The sequence below is a fragment of the Alexandromys fortis genome, unplaced genomic scaffold (genome assembly GCF_014885135.2).
Source record: "Alexandromys fortis isolate MF-2015 unplaced genomic scaffold, M_Fortis_MF-2015_v1.1 scaffold_80, whole genome shotgun sequence".
NCBI lineage: Eukaryota > Metazoa > Chordata > Mammalia > Rodentia > Cricetidae > Alexandromys > Alexandromys fortis.
This window is the reverse complement of record NW_026068174.1, coordinates 2,753,243-2,779,244: the sequence shown is the minus strand read 5'-3', so window position 1 is coordinate 2,779,244 and position 26,002 is coordinate 2,753,243. Positions and strand designations below refer to the sequence as shown.

Sequence of the window (26,002 nt, the reverse complement as noted above, 5' to 3'; positions counted from 1 at the left end):
CCTGTGGAATTCTTCCTAGTTGGTCTTTTCTGATTTATCATCCCCTTTCCTCTCCTAATTCTTAGTAATTCCAAAGCTCTGATCTCTGACTCACTCCACCATTTCTGGTGAAGTCTTCTTTCCTTTTCTATGTGTGCAGAGTTGATTTTTTTTGTTTTTTTTTTGAAATAGGGTTTCTCTGTGTAGCTTTGGAGCCTGACCTGAAACTTATTCTGTAGACCAGATTGACCTCAAACTCACAGAGATCCACCTGCCTCTGCCTCCCGAGTGCTGGGATTAAAGGTATGCACCACTACCGCCCAGCTGTGGTGGCACTTTTTAATGTGCCTTTTAATCCCAGCCCTTGGGAGGCAGAGGCTGGCGGATATCTGAGTTGAAGCCCGTCTGGTTTACAGAGAGAATCTTAGAATAGCCAGTGCTACACAGAGAAACCCTGTCTCAAAAAACCTCAAGCAACCAAACAACAACCTCTCCTTTTGTCCTCCCCTCTCCTTCCTTTTTCATTTGAAATAAAGTATTAAATTTGCTAGGCTGCCTGCCTTGAACTTTTGACCCTCCAGTTGTCCTGCCTGAGCGCTGGGATTATTGGTTTATGCCACCTTCTTAGTTTCTGCTGTGCTTGCTATTAAACCTAAGACTCGGTGCTGGCTAGGCAAGCACTCAAGTGAGGGTCTCAGCCCTTGTGTACATATGCTTTCAAATTTTAATATTTGAAGTATAGTTATACTCGATTGATTGTAGGATTTCAGTTATTTTAATGGCTGGTATTTGGTAGAGAAATCCTTTTAAACCTTATTTTCTTTCTTTTTTTCCCTTTCTTCTTTTTTTTTTCCCTTACACACAGGATTTCTCTGTGTGTAGCTCCGGCTGTCCTCAAACCTGGAGATCTACCTGCCTCTGCCTAGTGAGTGCTGGGATTAAAGGTGTGTGCTGCTACCATCTAGCCTAAACCTTACTTTTAAAATTTATTTCTTACATTTGTTTATTTGTGTGTCTGTAAATCTGGGCACAATTCACGGGAGTTTGTTTTCTCCTTCCACCATGTGGGTTCTGGGGATTGGACTTTGGTAGTTAGGCAAGTGCCCTTCTCTGCTGAGCAGTCTCACAGGCCCTCCTTTTGAGATTCCTCTAGTGTTAGAAAAAAGTGGTCAGGATTTAAGCTTTTAATGTATTTAAGCATATCTAGCTTCCAGTTGCTTTAAGGTAGTTGGGAGTGGAGGAGGCAAAGAGAAAGAAGCATCCGTTCTTTCTGGTCTTGTGGATTTCAAGTCTGTTCTTTTGTGTGGCTCTGTTTATACTCCTGTCAGTGTCTGTTCCTGAACCAGGCAGCGCCAACTTCATTCGCTGTTGCTCCGAAATGGTGAATGGTTTCAATATTGTGTTGTCGTAGACATCTTGCTGTACTGTTGAGGTGGAAAGGATATTTTCTTGCCCCATCCATCCATCTATCTTGGTTTTTCAAGACAGGGTTTCTCTGTGGCAGTTTGGAGCCCGTTCTGGAACTCTCCCTGTAAACCAGGCTGGCCTCTAACTCACAGAGACCTGGCTGCCTCTGCCTCCCAAGTGCTGAGATTAAAGGCATGCACCACTGCTGCCCGGCTTCTTGGCCCATATGATCCATCTAGGCATCATGCTAACTAACTGCTTTCTACTTAGTGAAGAGATGAAGGAACTTAGGCTGTCTGTAAAATCTTTAGGCAGAGATTGCAGAGAATGACAAGGTATTTTAAATGTTATCTATGTCATATCTTAATTACTGCTTATCAAATACCATTCAGATCAGATCAAAAGTAAATTACTGTTATCACAAAACATAATCCTAAAAGTCTTAAAAGTGTACTCACAGCTGGGCCTAGCATTTGTGAGGCAGAGGCAGATGGATCTCTGTGAGTTTGAGTCCAGCCTAGTCTACAGAGTGAGTTCTGGGACAATCAGGGTTATACAGAGAAACCCTTCTCAAGAAACACACACAGACACTTGCCTAGCATGATTAAGGCCCTAGGTTATGAATTGTAATGTAAACATCTGATATGCAGGCTATCACCCTTGTGAAAACATTGTTAGGCCCCGAAAGGGATTGAGACCCACAGGTTGAGAACCACTGATCTAGGAGGACGCCTTGTAATAATGATATATTCTGAATAGTCTGGAGAATGATCTACAATTGCCATACATTGGGTTGTGAATGATTGAGTTAGGTATATAGCAAGCCAAAGTCAAAAGAATAAATAGTAAGTGACAGATAAGTTGATAGGTGATAGACAGTAACAGGTCCTCACATCGAATGCACAGAACATCTAGTAGAGATTGACATGGGCTGCTGGAGAGATGACTGAATGGTTAAGAGCGATTGCTCTTCCAGTGAACCTGGATTCCTTTCCCAGCACCAACATGGTGGCCCACATTCGTCTGCAATTCCAATTCCAGAGTGGGCACCAAGTACACACTTGGTACACAGAAATACATGCAAACAAGATACCTCTACACATAAAATATAAATAAATAAATCTAAGAGTTAAAAAAAATCTGACTATGAAAGCCCTATTCAGCTAGAGTTCAAGATAGAGGGAGTCCCAGGCAGAGCAGAGTGTCCCCTGGGTTGTGGCTTCCAAAAGACCTTAAAGGACCTTCGCCAGTCGACTTCTTCTAGGCATTTGTAGGTTCTAAAATTGTAAAATTGGCAAATTTACCTTTTTTGCTGATGCTGATATTTGTTATTTCACTGTCCACGAATGAGCATCCCATGGTTGGCAGAACTTCTGGCTTCTGTTGCTTATGGCAAGCACTTTTATATCATGGGATAAATGATTATAACCTCTGTTGGAAATTGTTCATCTTTTAACTATTTTTTAGTTTTTCGAGACAGGGTTTCTCTGTAGCTTTGGAGCCTTCCTGGAACTAGCTCTTGTAGACCAAGCTGGCCTCGAACTTACAGAGATCTGCCTCCCTCTGCCTCCTGAGTGCTGGGATTAAAGGCGTGTGCCACCACCGCCCGGCCTTTTAACTATTCTTGAGGGCACAATAATTTTACTCTTGGTCTGGGGCTGTTTTGCTATTCCCTCTTCTAACTCCAGACAAAACAAAACAAAACCTTGGTGGGCACTGTAGGACAAACATATTTGGGTTTGAAATGGGGGTGAGAAGCAGCCCTGTTTCCAGAACTAGGTTCTCAGAGAGCTCAAATAAGATATAATAGCTTACCATTACAGCATACATTATAGGATGTTTGCACAAGGTCTTTTGTTCTTCATGAAGAATATATTTTGTTTGTAGAAAGATTCTTTCTATTTCATTGACACCTATGAATCAGAATCCACCCTTAAAGGGTTGGTAAAGTGCCTATCACTGAAGCATGAGAACCTGAACTTGGATCCCCAACACCTACCTAAAAAAGCAGGGCATGGGTAAGAGCTCTGGCTGATCTTCCAGAGGATCTGGGTTTGGGTCCCAGCACCAACAAGGTGGCTCAAACCTTCTGTAACTTCAGCTAGGGGATCTCCCTCCCTCCCTCCCTCCCTCCCTCCCTCCCTCCTTCCTTCCTTCCTTCCTCTTTTTCAAGACAGGGTTTCTCTGTGTAGCCCTGGCTATCTTGGAACTCACTCTGTAGACCAGCAGTCTGGCCTCGAGCTCACAGAGATTCTGCCTCCCAAGTGCAGGGACTAAAGGCATGCACCATCACCTCTGGCTAGGATAATTTTCTTACTTTTTAAAAAAAATAGTTTTATTTTATATGCATTGGTGTTTTGCCTACATATATGTCTGTGTGAGGGTGTCATATCCCCTGGAACTAGAATTACAGACAGGTTGCAACTGCCATGTGGGTGATGGGAATTGAACCTGGGTCCTTTGGAAGAGCCATCTCTCCAGCTACCTAGGATAGTTTTCTTAAAAAGTCAGACCAGCCACGATAGCTTATGGGGCAAAGGTGCATGCTACCGACTCTCACAACCTGAGTTCAGTCCCTGGACCCACATGGTGGAAGGAGAGAACCAACTCATGAAAGCTGTCTCGTGACCTTTACACACGCACTGTGGCAGTATGTGCACTTCCGAGTACTCAAATATGTGTGCCCCTCCCCCTACTCTCTAATATCTTGTTTGCTCTTCAGGTACTACCTGCACTGTGTTGGTCAGACTTGGAGAGAGGTAGATTATAGGTGTGGTCATTAGTTCTCCATGCCATCACCTACCTAAGATCAGTGAACTAACTCTGTAGACCACCAGGTTGGCTTCCAGCTCACAGAGATCCACCTGCCTCTGCCTCTTGAGGGCTGGGAAGTAAAGGTGTGTACCTACACCATCACATTTGTGTAAGCCACAATACCTTTAATAGTTCCTTGGGAACAACATAATTACTCCCTCCCTTCCTTTCTTCCTCCCTCCTTTTGAGAGAAAGTATTACTTTGTAGCCCAGGTTTGTTTGGAAAGCTTATGTAGGTCAGACTGGCATATCCACGGCCGTCCTTCTCCCATTATGGGGAAAATCCTTGCTGGGATTATTTTTCTGAATGCTAAAAGTTGCTAGTTAATAAGTATAACTGCATAGTTGCCTTCCTCCCCACTTTATTCTTTCTGATTACAGTTGTTTAGGAAGAGGCTTTTTGTTTGTTTGTTTGTTTATTGAGGCAGGGTTTGAGTAGTCCTGACTGTCATGCAATTTTCTCTGTAGATCAGGCTAGCTTTGAGCTCACAGAGTTCTACTTGCCTGTGCCTCCCAAGAGCTGGGGTTAAAGGTTTTCACCACCACCACCTGACCTGAACTGAGAATTCTTAATAAAGAAACACAAGATGAAAAGAACCATTTCTTTTGCCAATTGAAGGGTGTTTGTTAGCAAGGAAATTAGTCATTATGGCTAGAAGGGTGATAATTAGAACGGCAGAATGGTTACTTCTCCTTCATAAATATTAGGAATTTTCTGTCATTTGGAACTAGACATTCAAAAGATCTGACAAAAAGACAGAAATTTCAAACCCAGATAAATCTGTTCTGTATTATATTTTACCAAGGATGACCTGTTTAGAAGCATGGAGTCTCAGACAGGTGGTGTGCTGTAATGAATTAGATCAGAGGCCTCTGTCTTTCAGAATAATTTTGACCTTGCATTTTATAAATCACTGAACTATTTCTCAGGCAAAGTAGAATAGAGAACATTAGATAGTTGGCTAACAAAAGATAATTTTTATCCTTTGTATTAATATGTTAAATATTTATATCAAATAAGCTTACATTGCAGTTTATATATTGGTTGTAACATTTTATTTGTAATACATTGTCATATATTTTATTATAAATATATTTTACGTAATATACTATAATCTTTATAGCAAATATAAATTTTAACTAGTATAATATATTTAAAAAATTGAGGATTTCTTTTCCTCCTGGAAATGTTTCTGGAGCAGTTGAAAGAGAAAAGTTTTTTTTTTTGGGGGGGGGGGGGGTTCGAGACAGGGTTTCTCTGTAGCTTTTAGTGCCGGTCCCGGAACTAGCTCTTGTAGACCAGGCTGGCCTCGAACTCACAGAAGAGAAAAGTTTTATTTATTTTTGAGACAGAGTCTCAATGTGTAACTCTAGTTGACCTGAAACTCCCTATGTAGACCACTGGACTCAAAGAGATCCTCCTGCCTCTGCCTCTCAAGTATTGAGATTAAAAGTGTGCCATCATGTTCGGCTCTAGATGGAATTTTTATAACGTAGTGAGTTAAATTGTTTTCTAGATGAGGTAGGATGTGAGCAAATAAATAAAATCACACCCTGAGAAGTGGTAACAAATGACTTTAATTGAGTTAGCCCCTTTAATTGGGTGTCTGTGTCTTCAAGCACAGTGAAGTTGTTTGGTTGTCTTCTTCACTCCCCAGTGTCTCCTTTGCTGTGTAAGAGGCTATCTATGAATGTCTAGTCACAGATCTGTAGCTAGAGAGGAGCCTGCTGCTGTTCAGGAAGGCAGGACTGCCCTATTTCCTCATAGTGCTGTTCTCTCTATTCTGGAACTCACAGGAGACCAGTGGGTCTGAGGGAAAGAACGCAGCCTTGACTAGGAAGAAGGTAATTCTAATGAGTTGGCCATTTGGTTTGCTTAGTGCGAGGGATGCTGTACTGAAAAGCAAATAGTCCTGCTCTTAAGAATTTCTAGGGGGCTGGAGAGATGGCTCAGAGGTTAAGAGCATTGCCTGCTCTTCCAAAGGTCCTGAGTTCAATTCCTGGCAACCACATGGTGGCTCACAACCATCTGTAATGGGGTCTGGTGCCCTCTTCTGGCCGGCAGGCATACAGACAGAATATTGTATACATAACAAACAAACAAACAAATAAATAAATAAACCCTAACTGAGTGCTGGGATAAAGATGTGCGCTACCACTCCCAGCCCCTTTCTGTACTCTTAGCAGTCTTTAAAAGTATGGCAAAAGAGAACTCTTGCTTGACCATCAGGAGACAAGCTATTTTCTTAGGTTCACAACTCAGCTTTTAGTGAGATCTTAACGGAAATCGCTGTCTCTGAGTTGTACATTTCCTGTCTGAAAACTGGAGAGCTGTATAAGCTAATATTGTTAGTTAGGCTCTAGAAGTTTTTTCGGTTTTTCGAGACAGGGTTTCTCTGTGGTTTTGGAGCCTGTCCCGGAACTAGCTCTTGTAGACCAGGCTGGTCTCGAACTCACAGAGATCCGCCTGCCTCTGCCTCCCGAGTGCTGGGATTAAAGGCGTGCGCCACCACCGCCAGGCGGCTCTAGAAGTTTTGTAATGTTGACTCTGATCAAAACAAATAATTTGTTCTGAGTCATATGAATAAAGGCCAAGCCTTTTTTGACACAAGAATATCAAAAAGTCTGTATAGGGTCTAGAGAGAGATTGATGTGGGATGCCCTTCTGTATGTTATGAATATGGTTTTTTTTTTTTAAACTGTTGGTAAATGAAGAAGCTGCTTTGGCCTATGGCAGGGCAGAAATCCAAACAGATACAGGAAGAAAGAAGGTAGAATCAGGGAGATGTCAGTAGCTGCCAAAGAAGCAAGATTTGACGTAACAAGCTATGAGCCTTGTGGTAAAGTATAGAATAATAGAAGTGGCTTAATTTAAGTTGTAAGACTTCACTAATAGTAAGACTGAGCTAATAGATCAATTTATAACTAATATTAAGTCTCAGAGTGATTATTTGGGAACTGATGTGCAGGAGAGAAACCTCCAGTTATAAGAGATGACTCAGTAGTTAGGAGTGCTTGCTGTTCTTCCAGAGGACCCAGAGATATTTCCTAGCACCCATACAGGGCAGTTCACAAGCATAACTCCAGCTTCAGCACTATCTTCTGGACTCTGTGTATATACACACACACATACACATGAACACATAAAATAATAAAAGAATAAAATAGTCGATAAAAACTAGAGCTAGAAGCTACCTGTTAAGCCATATAATTTGTCTCTCAACTTGCATAAATTCTCCATGCTGTTTGGACCAGTGCACTCTCCTGTGTGTTCTGGCCATTCATCATTTTCTAGGATCTGTCTTGTGCTTTCAGTTCATTCTTTCTTTTAGTCGTTTAAGAAGGGACCGAGGTTGTTCCCAATTCTTAAAAATTACCATCTTTCATATTTGGACTTGTTTTTGAAATTGTATTTTGCCACTGTGGCAGAGACTAACATAACAGGTAGATGGAGCTTGGACAGACTTGGTTTGACTGTGGTAATTATATGATCAGAAAAGTTACTACAATAGAGAAGTCATATAAAGAATAAAGATTGAGATTTTAACTTTCTTTTATTATAAAGATCACTGGGACAGAAAATTTTTGCTTTTTTGCCTTGTTCCCAGCTCTTAAAATGTAGAACAAAAAAGGAAGGAATGTACATGTGTATCTTCTGTTGGTAAGGATGTAAATTGATGTATTCGCTTGTGAACATAATTAACAGTGTCAGTTAAATACAGAACAGACCATGTGCTAACTTGAATTCCATTTCAAGGAATTTATGTGTAAAATATGAATTACATTATTATTTGTAGACGGAAGTTTCTGTCTTGCCCAGTTCTGCAGCTGTTTAGTCCCAAGGAAACACACAGAGGCTTATATATTAATTTTAAACTGTTTGGCCTATTAGCTCAGGCTTATTATTAACTAGCTTTTACAACTTAAATTAATGCATAATTCTTATTTATGTTTAGCCATTTGGCTTGGTACCTTTTATCAGTGAGGCATTCTTATCTTGCTTTCTCTACGTTTGGCTGGTGACTGCGTCTCTACCTTTTCTCTTCTCGGAATTCTCCTAGTGTGGTTGCCCCACTTTTGCTTCCTGCCTGACATTTTATTAAACTAATATGAGTGACAAATCTTAACAGTGCACAAGAGCATTATCCCACAGCATTTCCCCCTTTTTTCTTTTTAAAACAAAAACCTTAAATCTGATATCCTTTGTTTCACTTTTTCCTGATCATTAAACATAACAACTTGTAACCGGCGCTCTAAACAAAGGCAAACATTCATAATCTGTTTTTTGGAAATGTGGGCATAGTTTTTTAGGCTACTTCCTGCTGATTGGGTACACTGATAATCTTATGGTGAACCAAAGAAAATTTAGGATTATGGTCAAGTTCAGACTGGAGTAGTCTGTGAGGCTGGATCATCTCAGGTAGCAGTCTGTTGCTCCATCTTCAGCAGTTAAACAACTCAAAGTCAATACAATAACATATAGTATCCAAATTCTTTGTGTATTTTAGATCTGTATGTGGCATTTTTTTCTTACTCTATTTCTTTTATTTTTAATTTTTACTTTTTGGTTTTTTGAGACAGGGTTTCTCTGTGTATCTTTGGTTGTCCTGGATCTTACTTTGTAGACCAGGTTGGCCTTGAACTCCCAAAAATACTCCTGCCTCCTCCCAAGTTCTGGGTTTAAAGGCATGAGACACCACGCTCGACAACTCTATTTCCTTTTTCTTTTCTTTCTTTCTTTTTTTTTAAGGACTTTCTCTATTTTTCTTTTCTCTCCCAAGCCTATGCATATTTTTAAACACACTGTTAACCATTTAGTTTTTTTTTTTTGTGTTCAACACAAAGACCAAAAAATCAAAGCAGCCAGCCCATTGGCTCTTAGGTCTACCTTTTACTTGGTGATTCTTTCTGGACAGCTATCTTTTCTTCTTTGGGCATCTAGATGTCCTAGGTCTCTTGACTTACCAAAGATGGATGTTTTCTGTTTTCCTGGAAAGACAAGAACCAAACCCTGCCCCAGCCCTTATGAGGTTCCCTAATCTGTATGATTGTCATCTCTGTGGATGAGCTGTTATTTCTTTTTCTCAAGAGGTTTCTCCTTTTAAAATTTAATCTTTTTTAAAATATTTATTTATTTATTATGTATACAATATTCTGTCTGTATGTCTGCAGGCCAGAAGAGGGCACCAGATCCCATTACAGATGGTTGTGAGCCCCCATGTGGTTGCCGGGAATTGAACTCAGGACCTTTGGAAGAGCAGGCAATGCTCTTAACCACTGAGCCGTTTCTCCAGCCCTAAAATTTAATCTTGATTAATTTTGATGGTATCCGTAGCTTTTCTTCTGTGGAAACAAGAGAGAAACCCCTTCCCCAACGTAACACATCTGGTTTCCATTCTGAGGTCACCAGCTGATTTAATTCAGAAGTTTTTTTCCATTGTCCAGTGTCTTTCTGCAGCTCTCTGAGGGCATCCGTATCTTTAGGTGATCCTAAAAAGATCATCTTTTTGGTTGTCAAGTCCAGGGAGAGGTAGCTGTATCATTTTTTGTCCAGTCTGTGTATTGGGAAAGTGCAGGGCTTGTCTCAACTCCTGGTTAGAGTAATTTGTTAGTCTGGATCATCTCAGCTATCCACCTCGAAATTTTTCCGAGCAGTTTGTTGTCCAGTGGCGATCTTCAAGTGGTGCTATCAACTGTATGATAATATATGAACCAGGTGTAATCTTTGTTGTAGGCCCCCATCTTCTTCCTGGAGACTTCAGATATTATTGTAGGAAAATTTTTGTTCACTTTGGAAAATTGAAACATTATTCAGATCAAAACGGAAAGTTTGAATTTTGATAGACATATATCCAAAGAAAGGTAGCACAGCTAGGTCAGTTATTTGGTAGAGCATGAGACTCTTAATCTTAGGGTCACAGTTTCATGCCCCAAACACTGGGTGCCAATTATAGTACAATTAATCAAAACCCAGAGACAGATACTGGGGTTCCACTTGAAAGTCAAGAAAGCAAAACAGCCAGCCACTGACTCTTACCTCTACCTCAGTCCAAAAAGGCAATCCTGCCTCCAGGAATCCTCAGAATGAGACTGACTGAGAGCTATCTTCTTCTGTCTTATATTCCTCTCTAGGCCCTGCACTGGATGCTATTTGTAGATGGAAGTTTCTGTCTCACCCAGTCTCGTAGCCATTCAGTCTCAAAGAAACACACAGAGACTGATATTAATTATAAACTGTTTGGCCTATTAGCTCAGGCTTGTTACTAACTAGCTCTTAAAACTTAAATTGTCTGTGGTTAGCCATGTGGCTTGGAATCTTTTATCAGTGATGCGTTCTCAGCTTGCTTCCTCTGCCTTTCCTCTTCCCAGAATTCTCCTAGTCTGATCGCCTTACCTGGCTAATGACCAATTAGCGTTTTATTAAACTAATATGAGTGACAAATCTTTATAGTGTACAAAAGCATAATTTATAATAGTGAAAATTTAGGAATTTTTGGGAACATTAAACAGTTTATATTAAGGATCAGTTCTTATGCAATTCTCAGTAGGTAATGCAGGAAGGTTTTTGTTACTGTTTTGTTCTTTCCTCACACCTGACGTCCTATTTCCTCAGCTTCCCCAAGTAGTTGGAAGAATTACAGGCAAGTGCTGATACACCTGAGCTACAGGAGATTTTGTGATGCTGTGAAATGGGCTTATTCTTTCTCCAAAGAGCTAATAAACTATGTGGTTACTGGATTTGGCTTCCTGTGAGACGAAAATAGCTTATTAAAGTAATGTACTTTTCTTCTTTTAACAGCTAGAGTTGGGAAGACATCACTGATTATGTCTCTGGTCAGTGAAGAATTTCCGGAAGAGGTAAACATTTTATGTTCCTTTTTTTTAAATTTATGAAAAATAAGTTAAAGTGAAATGTCAATATTACCTTCATGTGTTTCTTCCAGTCAGGACTTGGGTTTCTCTGTGTGTCGCTCTGGCTGTCCTGGAACTCTCTCTGTATACCAAGCTGGTTTTGAATTCACAGAGATCTGCCTGCCTCTGCCTCCTGGGTGCTGGGATTAAAGGTGTGCACCACCACTGCCCGACTTCAGGACTTTTTTTTTTTTAATGTACATTAGTGTGAAGGTGTCAGATCCCTTGGAACAGGAGGTACAGACAGTTGTGAGCTGCCATGTGGGTACTAGGAATTGAATCTGGGTCCTCTGAGAGAGCAGCCAGTGCTCTTAACCACTGAGCCATCTCTCCAGCTCCCAAAAGTCAGGACTTTTAAAAAGCTCTTATTAGTTTATAGAGGACTTCACCTTAAGAAAGAGCCTAAGTTCTCATTTTGTGCCTTTGCCTTTGTCATTAAAATTTTGTATTTTACACTGTGTGTGTGTTTGCCACAGCACAGCAGCTATCAGGACACCTAGTGTGAGTCAGTTCTCTACTTCTTCCACGGGAGCCTCAGTGTCAGCTTCACACCGTCAGTCCTGTTGGCCAGGCCCTGAGCTGTCTCACCAGCAATGGTCGTGTCATTTGTCATCTCTTTGTCGTAGTTGTTTTTAAAATGGTAGCAAAAATGATCACCTGTGTGACCTGTTCTTAAAAGTAAAATGTTTTCCAGAACCCCAGTCGTGAAAGAGATGCTGAGTGTTGTATGAATTGAAACTAGATTTGCCATCTGGGTACCGTTTATCTTCTGCCTGGAGCTGTCAGTTTGTGAGATATTTTTGTCTGACTACTAGAATCCTGACAGAACTAATATTATATACCTGCTTCACAAGTTAGAAATGAATTCATCTATGTTGCCTACAGGTCCAAAGAATTGTGTTTGACAGTAAATTAATAGTGAGGTGCTACCAGGAACAGGCTGGTATTATTAATAATATATATGTATGTATGTATAATATATCTATTATTGGTATTTTGAGACAGAGTCTCATATAACTCAGGCTAGCCTCAAACTTACCATGTAGCGAAGGATGGCCTTGAACTCCTGATCTTCTGCCTCCACTTCCTGGTGCTGTGACTGCATGTATGCACTACCATACTGGGCTACACTTATTTACATTTTGGGAATCCCAGTGTGAGGAGATGCTGTAAAGTTATGGTATTGTTAGAGAAAGCAGCATCAGTGCTACAGCATAACAAAATTTTGGATTTTCCCATGCGTGATGGCACATACCTTTTGTCCTAGCACTTGGGAGGCAGAGGCAGGTGGATCTTTGTGAGTTCGAGGCCAGCATGGACTACAGAGTGAGTTCCAGGAAAGGCTCCAATGCTATACAGAGAAATCCTATCTCAAAAAAAATAAAAATAAAAAAAATAAAAAAAAATAAAAAAAATTTGGATTTTGTTATCATCAGTTTATTCTATTTTTTGAGGCACAGCACAGGTTGCATAGCACAGGTTGGCCTCAAACTTAGTATGCAGGCATGGCTGGTCTTGAACTTTTTTTCTGATCCTTCCACCTCTGCCTCCCAAATAGTGAGATTATAGGCCTGGCTTATCTTTTGTTTCTTCCAAAGTATTATTAATGTCAGAATCTGAGGCTAGAGAGATAGCTCAGTACCTAAGAGCTGTTCTTCCAGAGGACCCGCATTCAATTCCCAGCACCCGTGTTAGATGACTCATAACTATAATTTTAGCTCCTGAGCATCCACTTCTCCCCCCGACACATGTGGCATATAAGTGCATGTGCACACACACACACACACAATTAAAAATAAAATGAATGTTAGAGTTTGCCTTTACCCTTTCCTTACTCTTCTTAGAAAGGCATAGCCTTATGGTTTTATTGCTGAGCTAGGCAGTGTCTTTGTTTTTCTGGATTCTTGTGGCTGGGATTGAATCCAGGGTCTCGAACATAGCAAGCAAGAGCTTTATCTCTCATTGGTAGCATTTTCAGCGTTCATAATTCTATGGCTGCTTTTTTTCTTTGTTCCCCCTAGCATTAACGAAGAATCAAATAATAATTTAATGAATCACAGTGAGTTCCAGTCCAGCTAACACTGCATAATGAGATGGTGGGGTCCCGTCTCAAATATATATATGTATATGTATATATATATATTTTTTTTTAATGTGGGAAGTTTTATTAAGAGAGAAGGGTGAGGGAAGACTGGCATCTGGGGACAGGAATGGCGGAAGAGAGAGAAAGAGTTTCAGAGAGAGAAGAAGAAGAGAAGAAATAAATTTTAAATGTTTAACTGAAGTTAAAATTGTTTAAGGGTATTCCTCTTTTGTGTGAATATGGCTTTTTCCCCTAATTGAAAATCATGCAGTTGGGGCTGGAGAAAAGGCTCAGCAGTCAAGAGCACTGACTGCTCTTCCACAGTACCTGGGTTTGATTTCCAGTACCCAGAGAGTGGCTCATAACTGTCTGTAACTCAAGCTCTAGGGGATCCAGTGCCCTTTTCCAGCCTCCAAGAGCACCAGGCATGCTTGTGGTTCACAGATACACATGTAAGCAGAACCCATACACATAAAAGATAATCAAAAAGAAAGGATCGAGCCACCACACTTTGCAGTTTTGTTAAAACTGTGCATCTTTCTGAAATGTGGAATTATTAAACACAGGCTACCTTAGCCAACCGGTTATCTAGCCTACATAAAATTAATATTTATTGGTTACCTTGAAGGTTTTTTTGTTTTGTATTTTTGTGGGTTTTGTCAGGCTGAGGATTAAACCCAAAGTTGCATGTGCTAGACAAGTTCTCCACCCCCGAGTTACACTCGTCAGGACTGCCTTGGATTAACATAGCTCCTTATTTGCAAAGTGTTTTAAATTCTCAACAAAACAGAATGAGAATCATGTTTTTTAATAAATTTATTTATTATGTATACACATGCCAGAAGGGGCACCAGATCTCATTATAGATGGTATTGAATCACCATGTGGGTGCTGGGAATTGAACTCAAGACCTCTGGAAGAACAGCCAGTGCCCTTAACCTCTGAGCCATCTCTCCAGGCCCTGAGAACCATACATTTAAAAAAAAAAAAAAAAGAAAAAAACCTCTAATATTTGAATACAAAATTAAGAATTGTTTTAAGTTTGTGAAACACTCGAGATGTCCTTATTATAGCCTCTGACTGTGTCCTAGGGGCTGGACTTTTGCTAGGCAAGCACTCTACCATTGTGCTATATCTCTGCTGGAAACTTACTTTTTTCTTGGTTTTTAATTTTTTTAATTTTTGTTAATTTTTATTACATTTTTATTTGTTATATGTTGTGGGAACTCCTTCAGCCTATAGCCTTTAATTTACCTGCCCACTTTGGGCATGGTTTCATGTACTATAAGTGCAGACAAGAAGCGTGCGTGCGTGTCCCTCTTTGCTGGATTTGGTTCCAGTTCCCAGTACACTGTGAATTTATCCTCAAATAAATAAACCTTTGTTATACTCCATTCTGGGCTTTTATGGAACTCTTTGGTACCTACTACAGTTATCTGTCTATGTGCATATGTACCACAGTGCACATTTGGAGGCAAAAGGACAACTTGTTGGGAGTAAGTTCTCTCTTTCTACCATGAGGGTTTTGGGCATCAAAGGTCTGATTACCTGGGTGGTTGGACTTAGCAGCAAGCATCTTTATCTACTGAGCCATCTTGCTGGTCCTTAAATGTTTTTATGGGGCTGGGGAAATGTCTCAGCACTTAAGGGTACTGACTACTCTTCCAGTGGATCTGGTTCAGTTCCCAACAACCACATGGTGACTCACAGCTCTCTGTAACTACATTTCTGGTGGACCTGACACCCTCACACAGACATACATGTGGACAAAACACCAATGTTGGGGGGAGGGGGAGGGAAATGGGAGGCTGGGAGGAGGCGGAAACTTTTTTTCTTATTCTCAATTAAAAAAAAACACCAATGTAAATAAAAAAAATTTTTAAAAATGTGGTTATTTTGTAGTTTTATATGATAAAGCACCCTGATGAAAGCATTTTAGAACATAGTGCATACCTGACATAATAGCTTTCAAAGAAGGGCCTGATACAGATAAATCTACATGCTCTGTTAGTAAGTTTGATGGATAATTTCTCCACATTTATCCTTTTTTGTGTTTGTTTTTAAATAAAGGTTCCTCCTCGGGCAGAAGAAATCACCATTCCAGCTGATGTCACTCCTGAGAGAGTTCCAACACACATTGTCGATTATTCAGGTAAAATCGGTGGTCTCTTGTGAGTGAGGCTCTGGAGTTAATTTTTAATAGCCCTGAAAATAGAACCTACCTGAGCTTTTAAAAATGTTCAGAAGTTCAGTGTTTAAGATCACATACCACTAAGACCCAGTAATACCTCTTTTGGGTATATACCCAAAGGATGCTCAATCATACCTCATAATAGCCAGAACCTGGAAACAACCTTGATGCCCCTCAACTGAAGAACGGACAAAGAAAATTTGGTACATTTACACAGTGGAGTACTACTCAGCGGTAAAAAATAATGGCATCTTGAAATTTGCAGACAAATGGATGGCTCTAGAGAAAACTGTATTGGCCGAGGTAACCCAGACCAGAAAGATGAATATAATATGTACTCACTCATATGTGGCTTTTAGACATAAAGCAAAGAACAACCAGTATACAGTTAACAACCTCAGAGAACCTAGACAACAAAGAGGACCTTAAGAGAGACATAAATAGATCTACAAGGAACGAGAAAAAGACAAGATCTCCTGAGTAAATTGGGAGATTGGAGGTCCTGGAAAAGGGTAGAAAGGGAGAGGAGCGGACAAAAATGTATAGCTCAATAAAAACAAAACAAAATCATATACTACTCTTTTTTTTTTTTTTTTTTTTTTTTTTTTTTTTTTTTTTTTTGAGGCACAGTTCCTCTGTGTAGCCCTGGCTGTCCTGGAATTTATTCTGTAGACCAGGTTGGCCTCAACTCAGAGATCTACCTGCCTCTGCCTCCTGAGGGCTGTGATTAAAGGCGTGTGCCACCACCACTTGACTCGGTCATATACTACTCTTGCTGAGGATCTGAATCCAGTCCCTTGCACATACATCGGGTGGCTGTAACTCCAGCCTCAGGGTTATTCAGTGCCCCTGGCCACTGCAGACACCTGCGGTATGTACACTTGTAGTCACACAAATGTGACTATGCATATACATATGCATGTATACCTTACACACATATATATTCATATAAGTAGATTCTGAATTTTAAATTCGTTGAGGGGCTGTGGCTGTAACTCATTTACAAAGTATTTTCCTAGCCCTGATTTTGGTCGCCAGGAATTCTATATGTAACAAAAGGTTTTAGAAATTTAAGAACACATAAAGAATTCAACAAGATGGCTACTTTGGAAGCTGGGGAGATTGCTCAGTAAGTGAACATGTGTACACTTGCCTTGCTGAGCAAGCATAAGGACCTGAGTTCGGGTATCTGATAGCTGGGCACTTTGGCAGTAATGCCCGCACTGGGAAGAGGCAGAACCAGGCACATCTCAGAGCTCACTGGCCAGCCAGTTGAGCCAGTTTATGAGCTGCGAGTTCAGTAAACATACCAGTCTGGAAAAAGAGTGAGAATGATAGAGGAAGACACCTGACATCAATGTCTAGTTTCCATACACATGTACATGCACAGACATGTACACATGTTCACTCCAAAGACACACAGAGTTCATCTTACTGTTTCTGATGATTGTCAATTATACATATTACTGAGTTTAGTTACTTACTTAGTATGTATGTGGATATCAGTGAGCTGCCATGTGTGTAGAGGTCTGAGGATACCTTGTTGGATTTGAGTCTCTTCTTTGACCATGTTGGGTTCCAGGGATCGAGCTCAGGCCTGGCAGCAAGAACTCTTATCCACTGAGTCATCTTACCAGTCAAGAAAGAAAAGCTCTTCTTTCTTCATTCTCAGGCCGTAGTTTTGCCTCTGGGCCTTTGTTGTTATTGCTCGTATCCACTCTGCTGATAGTGTCTAGTCTTGGGCTCTGTGTCCAGATTCTTGTCTGAGCTTCTGGCACTGAAGTAAGTACTCAGTCTTCTTTCTCGAGTTGCTGATCTCTTTAGCCTGACCCTTATTCTTTTCTTTTTTCATTTTCAAGATAGAGTGTCTCTGTGTAACAGCCCTGACTGTCCTAGAATTTACTCTGTCCACCAGGCTGGCCTCAAACTCAAAGATACTCCTGCCTCTGCCTCCCAAGTACTGGGATTAAAGGTGTGAGCCACCGCCACCCGGCTTCCTGATCCTTTTTCAACTCTACACCAGATACTGGCCTAGATCTTTATGATACAGTGCCTCTGCCCTTCAGTGCTCGAATCCTCTCCAATACTCCTTCCTTACTAACCACCTTCCTTATCTTGGTTCAGCTTTTTCTTCTGGATTATTCTTATTTTGGTAACTTAACTTGTTCTATACTATATCATTTTGAATATTTATTAATTTTTATGAGTATGTATCTGTGCCTGTAGGTATATAAATGTATCACAGTCATACCTAGTGCCTATGGAGGCCAGAAGAGGTTGTTGGATCCCTTGACTCTGGAGTTAGAGTTACGAGCTGCTATGTAGGTGCTAGGAACCAAATCGAGGTCCTCTCAAACAGCAACAAGTGCTCTTAACTGTAGGACCATCTATGTCAATTTCTTTAGGTGCATATTACATAGTTTTTTTTTGGCTTGATTATTAGTTATGAAAGTTTTTGAAATACAAAATTCTGACTTTTATCATTTATAGAAGCAGAACAGAGTGATGAACAACTTCATCAAGAAATATCACAGGTATGTGTAAAAAAGTTATTTTGTGTGTGTGTACACATGTACATGAACAGTGATAATCCTATGAGTCTGTCTTCTTGGGGGCAGTTGTGGATTGAGACAGTTTCTTGTAGCTCAGACTGTCCTTGAATTCCCAGTGTAGTTAAGGCTTGTATTGATTCCCCCTGCCTCCACTTCTTGAGTGCTGTATAGGCATGTTGCTACCATGCTCGTTTAACAGGAATTTCTCAACTCTTTGTTGTTATCATTGGTATTTGAGTCTGTATTTTTGCTCTAGTTCTTGAGGGATACTTTCTTATAAACAGGCTTCAAAAAATTTCTTCCTTTGGCTCAAATCTTAGATGGTTGATAATTAAATCCTGTTGTGTATATTTTATTTCAACATGGCATTAATTTATTATTATTATTTTTCTTCTAGGCTAATGTCATCTGCATAGTTTATGCTGTTAACAATAAACATTCTATTGATAAGGTATATTTAAATTTTCTTTATATTTAAATTAAATGTGATATGGTTTATTTATTTATTTTGAGGTGAGTCCTTTTATTTTTGTTTTTCAAGGCAGGGTTTCTTTGTGTAGCCCTGGTTGTCTCCTAGAACCAGCTCTGAAGATCAGGCTAGCCTGGATATCACAGAGATCCATGTACCTCTGCCTCCAGAGTGCTGGGATCGAAGGCGTGCTCTGCCACTGCTCCAGATTTGTTTTTGATTTTAAGATAGGGTCTTACTCTGTAGCCTGGGCTGGCTTAGAAATCATGATCTTTCTGCTTTAGCCTGGGATTCCAAATATGTGCCACCCTGCCTAGTTTTAGTGGGACATTAAGGACTCTTAACAAAGTAGAGGAAATATGACTCAGAATAAAATGACTCAGAGTCTACTCTTCGCCTGTAACTCCATTTGAGTTCCAGGGGCTCTGACACCCTCTTCTGGCCTCTGGGCACCAGGCATGCACTTGCAGACAGAACATTCATAATCATATAATAATTTTTAGTAAAGTATGCTTTTTCTTTTTTGTTCTGCCACCTTTTTGCAGGAGGGGGTTTTGAGACAGGGTTTCTTTCTTTCTCTCTCTCTCTCTCTCTCTCTCTCTCTCTCTCTCTCTCTCTTTCTTTCTTTCAAGATTTTATTTATTATTATGTGTACAGTATTCTGCCTGCAGGCCTGAAGAGGGCACCAGATCTCATTACAGATGGTTGTGAGCCACCATATAGTTGCTGGGAATTGAACTCAGGACCTCTGGGAGAGCAGCCAGTGCTCTTAACTGCTGAGCCACCTCTCCAGCCCCTTGAGACAGGGTTTCTTTTCTTTTCTTTTTTTTTTTTTTTAAGATTTTCTTTATTATGTATACAGTGTTCTACCCACGTGCACACTAGAACAAGGCCACAAGATCTCATTAGAGATGGTTGTGAGCCACCATGTGGTTACTGGGACTTGAACTCAGGACCTCTGGAAGAGCAGCCAGTGCGCTTACCCTCTGAGCCATTTCTCCAGCTCCGACAGGGTTTCTTTGTAGCTTTGGAACCTTTCTTGGAACTCGTTCTTACAGAGATCTGCCTGTCTCTGCTTCCTGAGTGCTGGGATTAAAAGCATCTGCTACCACTGCCCAGCCTGCCACATTTTTATTTTTATTTTTTGGTTTTTTTGAGACAAAGTTTCTCTGTGGCTTTGGAGCCTGTCCTCGAACTAGTTCTTGTAGACCAGGCTGGCCTCAAACTCACAAAGATCTGCCTGCCTCCCGAGTGCTGGGATTAAAGGCTTGCGCCACCACTGCCTGGCTTTTTTTTAAGACTGAATCTGAATCTCAGGATGCCACCCTGTCTTGCCTGGAACTCCAGGTTGGCCTTGAACTCAGAAATCTTCCTGCCTCTACCTCTTGAGTGATGGGATTAAAGGTGTCCAGCTTTTCAAAGAAGATCTCCATCATGGCGTAACTACTACTTATTTTCGTTTTAGGTAACAAGCCGATGGATTCCTCTCATAAATGAAAGAACAGACAAAGACAGCAGGTATTTTTTTTTCTTTCAAACTTTTTTTTTTTTTTTTGGAAAATTTCAGACTTAGAGAAAAGATGTAAGAAGCAGTAACAAACATATCTGTCAAGTCTTTACTTAGATCTACTGATTATTAACATGTTCCCAATTTGGTTTTTCTTTCAAATATTTATTTATTTGTGTTGTGTGTATTTGTGTATTTGTGTGTGCACACGTAGGTGTCAAAGTACGATATGCTGGATTTAGGGCTGAAGTGGTTAATAGCACTTGTTGTTTCAAAGGACCTGGATTGAATTCCCGGTACCCACAGAGACTCACCACCTCCTTAAGCACCAGGCAAAAGTTTGGTACACAGGTATACATGCAGGCAAAACACTCACATAAACTAATAAATAAATCTAGGTGGGTGGTGGTGATGCATGCCTTTAATCCCAGCACTGAGGAGGCAGAGGCAGGGGGATCTTTGTGAGTTCAAGGTCAGCCTGGTCTAGAAGAGCTAGTTCCAGGACAGGCTCCAAAGCTACAGAGAAACCCTGTCTCAAAAAAAGCCAAAACAAAACAAAGAAATACTGGCAAATCGAATCCAAGAACACATCAGAACCATCATCCACCATGATCAAGTTGGCTTTATCCCAGAGATTCACGGATGGTTCAACATATGAAAATTTGTCAGCGTAATTCACCATATAAACAAACTGAAAAATAAAAACCACATGATCATCTCATTAGATGCTGAAAAAGCTTTCAACAAAATATAACATCCCCTCATGATAAAGGTCTTGGAGAGAGCAGGGAGGGATACAAGGAACATACCTAAACAAAATAAGGGCAATATACAGCAAGCTAACAGCCAAAATCAAACTAAATGGAGAGAAACTCCCAGTGATCCCACTGAAATCAGGAACAAGACAAGGTTATCCACTCTCTCCATATCTACTCAATGTAGTTCTTGAGGTCCTAGCTAGAGTAATAAGACTACAAAAGGAGATCAAGGGAATACAAATTGGAAAAGGAGAAGTCAAACTCTCACTATTTCCTGATGATATGATAGTTTATATAAGTGACCTCAAAAATTCTACCAAGGAACTTAACATGAACACTTTCAGTAATGTAGCAGGATACAAGATTAACTCAAAAAAATCAGTAGCCCTCCTGTACACAGATGATAAATGGGCTGAGAAAGAAATCAGAGAAACATCACCCTTCACAACAGCCACAAACAGCATAAAATATCTCGGAGTAACTAACCAAACAATTTAAAGACTTGTATGACAAGAACTTTAAATCTTTGAAGAAAGAAATTGAAGAAGACATCAGAAAGTTGAAAGATCTCTCATGCTCTTGGGTAGCCAGAATTAACATAGTAAAAATGACAATCTTACCAAAAGCAATCTAGATTCAGTGCAGTGCCCATCAAAATCCCAGTAAAATTCTTCACAGACCTTGAAAGAACAGTACTCAACTTCATACGGCAAAGCAAAAAACCCAGGATAGACAAAACAATCCAGATATTAATCCACAATCTTTTGAACACCTGATTTTTGACAAAGAAGCAAAAAATGTCAAATGGAAAAAAGAAAGCATATTTAACAAATGGTGCTGGCATAGTCGGATATCAACATGTAGAAGAAAAAATAGATCCATATCTATCACCATGCACAAAACTCCAGTCCAAGCGGATCAAAGACAAGCTAGCTACACTGAACCTCATAGAAGAGAAAGTGGGAAGTACACTTGAATGCATTGGCAAAGGAGACCAGTCTTTAAATATAACCCCAGTAGCACAGACACTGAGAGAAAAAGTTAATAAATGGGACCTCCTGAAACAGAGAAGCTTCTGTAAAAGGACACAGTCAACAAGACAAAATGACAGCCTACAGAATTGGAAAAGGTCTTCACCAACCCCACATCAGACAGAGGTCTGATCACCAAAATATACAAAGAACTCAAGAAATTGGTCATCAAAAGAACAAATAATCCAATAAAAAAAAAATGGTACAGACCTAAACAGAGAACTCTCAGCAGAGGAATCTAAAATGGCTGAAAGACACTTAAGGAAATGAGATTCCATCTTACACCAGTAAGAATGGCCAAGATCAAAAACACTGATGACAGCTTACGCTAGAGAGGTTGTGGGGAAAAGGGAACACTCCTGCACTGCTAGTGGGAGTGCAAGCTGGTACAACCCCTTTGGATATCAGTTTGGTGATTTCTCAGAAAATTAGGAAACAACTTTCCTCAAGACCCAGCAATACCACTTTTGGGTATATATCCAAAGGATGCTCAATAGTGCCACAAGGACATGTGCTCAGCTATGTTCATAGCAGCTTTGTTTGTCATAGCCAGAACCTGGAAACAAACTAAATGCCCCTCTACCGAAGAATGGATAAGGAAAATGTGGTACATTTACACAATGGAGTGCTACACAGCAGAAAAAAAATAACATCTTGAATTTTGCAGTCAAATGGATGGAGCTAGAAAACATCATTTTGAGTGAGGTAACCCAAACCCAGAAAGACAATTATCACATATGCTCCTAAGTGGTTTTTAAACATAAAGCAAAGAAACCCAGCCTACAAATTACAATTCCAGAGAACCTAGACAACAATGAGGACTCTAAGAGAGACATACATGGATCTAATGTACATGGGAAGTAGAAAAAGACAAGATCTCCTGAGTAAATTGGGAGCATGGGGACCTTGGGAGAAGGTTGAAAGGGCGGGGAAAGGCAGAGAGGGGAGCAGAGAAAAATTTTTGTAGATCTCAATAAGAATCAAATTCTTATATTTGGGGGGTAGGAGGAGCAAACCAAATGAATTTTGTTCTCCCCTTTTATTGTTGGTTCCAGAATGGAATTGAGGGTTGGCAGCAAGTGCCCTTACCTGCTGAGCCATGTCCCTGGCCCTCTACACTGGTTTTGTCAGCTGTTTACCTACCTTAGTAAGCCACCACATACGTGCAGGGACAGGAGTGATTAGAAACGGATTTGAGAGCAAAGCAGAAAACAGCTCTGACACTGAAGATTCGCAGTTACTGACAGGTTAAATGTTTTAGTAACCGTCCGTTTCTGATCACAGACTGCTGCTTGAGTCTGTTTAGGAGTCTCTCTTTACCAGCGTTATGTGCCTTTTGAGTTGTTTCTTTAGTGAGGTGTGTACACTGGGCAGAGCATAGAACTTGGAAAATGTTGAGCAACTTTTGAGATCTGGTTTGGCCACTAGAAACTATAAGCCTCTGACTTCATTTGACTCTCTAGTTTCCTCATCTGTAATGGGGATAAAGGTTAATATCTGTCCTGGATGCATGTGGGTGATCAAGAATCAAATTAGCCCGTGGATCTCCCTGAGTTTGAGGCTAGCCTGGTCTATAAGAGCTAATTCCAGGACAGGCTCCAAAGCAACAGAGAAACCCTGTCTTAAATAAATAAATAAATAAATAAATAAATAAATAAATAAATAAAGCTTATATATAACTTCTCTAATATGCTCTGGAAATCTTTTTTAGTAATTCATGCAAGGAGGTTCTATGCAGTTCCTTGGAAGATACAAGTGTGATGGGGGAAAAGGCAAGAGAACACATTCAGTAACTTTTACATAGAATGGTAGTTCTCTGCATAAATGTTTTCACTTGCTTTTGGTGTTTCAAGATAGGGTTTCACTGTGTATTTCTGGCTTTCCTGGAACTCACTATGTAGACCAGGCTGGCCTCAAACCCACAGAAATCTGCCTGCTGCCTCTGCCTCCTGAGTGCTGGGATTAAACGCATGCACCAGTACCACCAAGCAGATGATTTCAGTTTTAATTCAAAAAAAATTTCCTTCCAGTATTTAATTGGACAAACATTATTTTTATTATCCTTCCTTCCTTCCTCTCTCTCTCTCTCTCTCTCTCTCTCTCTCTCTCTCTCTCTCTCTCTTTCCTTTCTCTTTTTCTCCCTTCTGTTTTTTTTTTGTTTGTTTTTGTTTTGTTTTGTTTTGTTTTGATAAAATCTCACAATATAGTCTCACTTGACTTCACGGAGCTCCACTTGCCTCTACCTTCCAAGTGCTGGGATTAAAGGTGTCTGCCTCTGGTGCATTTATGCCTGGCATTCATTCATTCATTTATTTTATTTATTTTAACCTTTGAGACAGGTTCTCACCTTGTAGACGGGGCTGAACTCAAACTCACAAAGATCTGTCTGCCTCCTGAGTGCTGCTGTTAAATGTTTGTGCCACCACTCCTGGCACCACTTTTTTAAAAAAATGATTTATTTACTTGTTTTTTTATATGTATGTGTGAAGTTTGTTGCACTTTATGCATGCTGCAGAGGCTATAAGAGGTCATTAGATCTTCTGTAACTGGAGTTATAATTGTTGGTGAGCCCACCATGTGGGTGCTGCGAGCAAAATTCAGGTCTTTTGGAAGAGCACTGAGCCATCTCTCCAGCTCCCATTTTAATCTTTTAATATGTTAGGAAAATCATGTTTTAAATATTAATTGTCTACATCCGGCTCCTGGCTCAGTTTTTCAGAATTCTTTTTGAGCATTTTTGTTCTTTCCTACTCTGGAAATCTGATGCCCCTGTCTTTTTTCCTTATGGATGGGAAACTGTGACTTAGGGCCTTCAGCTCTGTGTTGACTCTTCCTTGTTTCTTAAGCTTTGCAGTGAGTTACTGACAAATTGGAAGGAAAGAGTGACTCTCAGCTGTCCAGTGCTGTTACCCACTTTTCTTTGTGGCAATTTAAGTTAATTGAAGTGAAATAAAACTTAATTCTAAGTTCCCCTGATGTGTACTCGTCCACATTTCAGAAGCACAGCACCTGTCTGTGGCTAGTGGTATGGTTAATAGTGCTGCTAAAGACAGTCATCTTCTCAGGAGGGGTCGGCACAAGGGATTCCATGAGTTTTAGCCAGCCTGGTCTATATTTCGAGTTCTAGGATAGCCAGGATTATTTAGAAAGACCCAGTCTCAAAAAGCAAAGAAAAAAAGACCATCATCATAGAATGTTGTATTGAACAGTCATGCCTTAAAGGCCACAATGCCCACATGCTCTTGCCGCTCTCTCCTTGTTGGAGCTACTTCTAAGAAGGCCTCTCTGGAGAAGAGCGTACTTTGGCCAGTATCTAGGAAGAACCAACTTTTGCCACTGAATTTAGAAACTTTGACAAAATTTAGAAATCACCACTAAAATACTGTGGCTGCTTTGTGGACCTTGTTTTATTTTTATTTAATCTCATTTCATTTTATAGATGTAGACTCTCATATTTCCCAGGCTATTCTCAAACTTGTAATCTTCCTGCTTCTGTCTCCAGGTAGTCAGGATGAAAGGTTTATACCACTATGCTTTGCTGGTGGCCTTTGTGGGGCCATGTGCAAATGTCTTTTGTCGCTTGAAGCTGTAGTGTGTGTAAATGCAGTCATGGGTGAACTTGTCCTTGATTTTCACGTTTTCCTTCCTTGAAGAACATGAGGACACTTACTTTCCTGAGTATTGATTTTCCCTAGACTGGTGTACTTTTTCACCTTATTGTTTATTTGTTTTGAAACAGGTTCTCCCCGTGTAGTGTAAACTGATCTTAAACTCAAAATCCTCCTGTCTCAGGGGCTGGAGAGATGGCTCAGTGGTTAAGAGCATTGCCTGCTCTTCCAAAGGTCCTGAGTTCAATTTCCGGCAACCACATGGTGGCTCACAACCATCTGTAATGAGGTCTGGTGCCCTCTTCTGGCCTGCAGACATGCAATCATTCAAGACAGCTTGACTGGGGAACTAGATTTGCTTTCTGCAAAACTGGCAATCAGCCTTTTCAGTGTCTTCCCAAGACATAAAAACGTGTATGTCTTATGAACATTTGCATATTAGTTTTTAGCTCCTTTTCTCACAAAGGCTAAACCTTGCAATCAAGATGCCTGGCAATAGGTGAATGGAGAAACAGTATAACCAGATGGCTTTGCTGAGACTATGACTACATTGTCCCTGTCACACCCTCAGAACAAAGCTACCATGCCACCTGCTAAATATAAGACAACTGTTCCAGAGCCCAGGTCTAGTAGCAAAAAAAAAAAAAAAAAAAAAAAAAAAAAAAAAAAAAAAAAAAAAAAAAAAAAAAAA

The 26,002-nt window shown here is 40.3% G+C and overlaps 1 protein-coding gene across 1 annotated transcript in view; it reads left to right on the top strand.

Moving 5' to 3' along the window:
• Window positions 1-26,002, top strand: part of Rhot1 (ras homolog family member T1) — a 71,101-nt gene that overhangs the window by 2,833 nt on the left and 42,266 nt on the right. Inside the window, exons 2-7 of the mRNA XM_050128582.1 lie at window positions 11,000-11,058; window positions 15,266-15,347; window positions 17,877-17,920; window positions 18,336-18,389; window positions 19,873-19,925; window positions 25,443-25,458. Coding sequence (XP_049984539.1) covers window positions 11,000-11,058; window positions 15,266-15,347; window positions 17,877-17,920; window positions 18,336-18,389; window positions 19,873-19,925; window positions 25,443-25,458 — 308 coding nt within the window. The remainder of the gene's footprint in view (window positions 1-10,999; window positions 11,059-15,265; window positions 15,348-17,876; window positions 17,921-18,335; window positions 18,390-19,872; window positions 19,926-25,442; window positions 25,459-26,002) is intronic.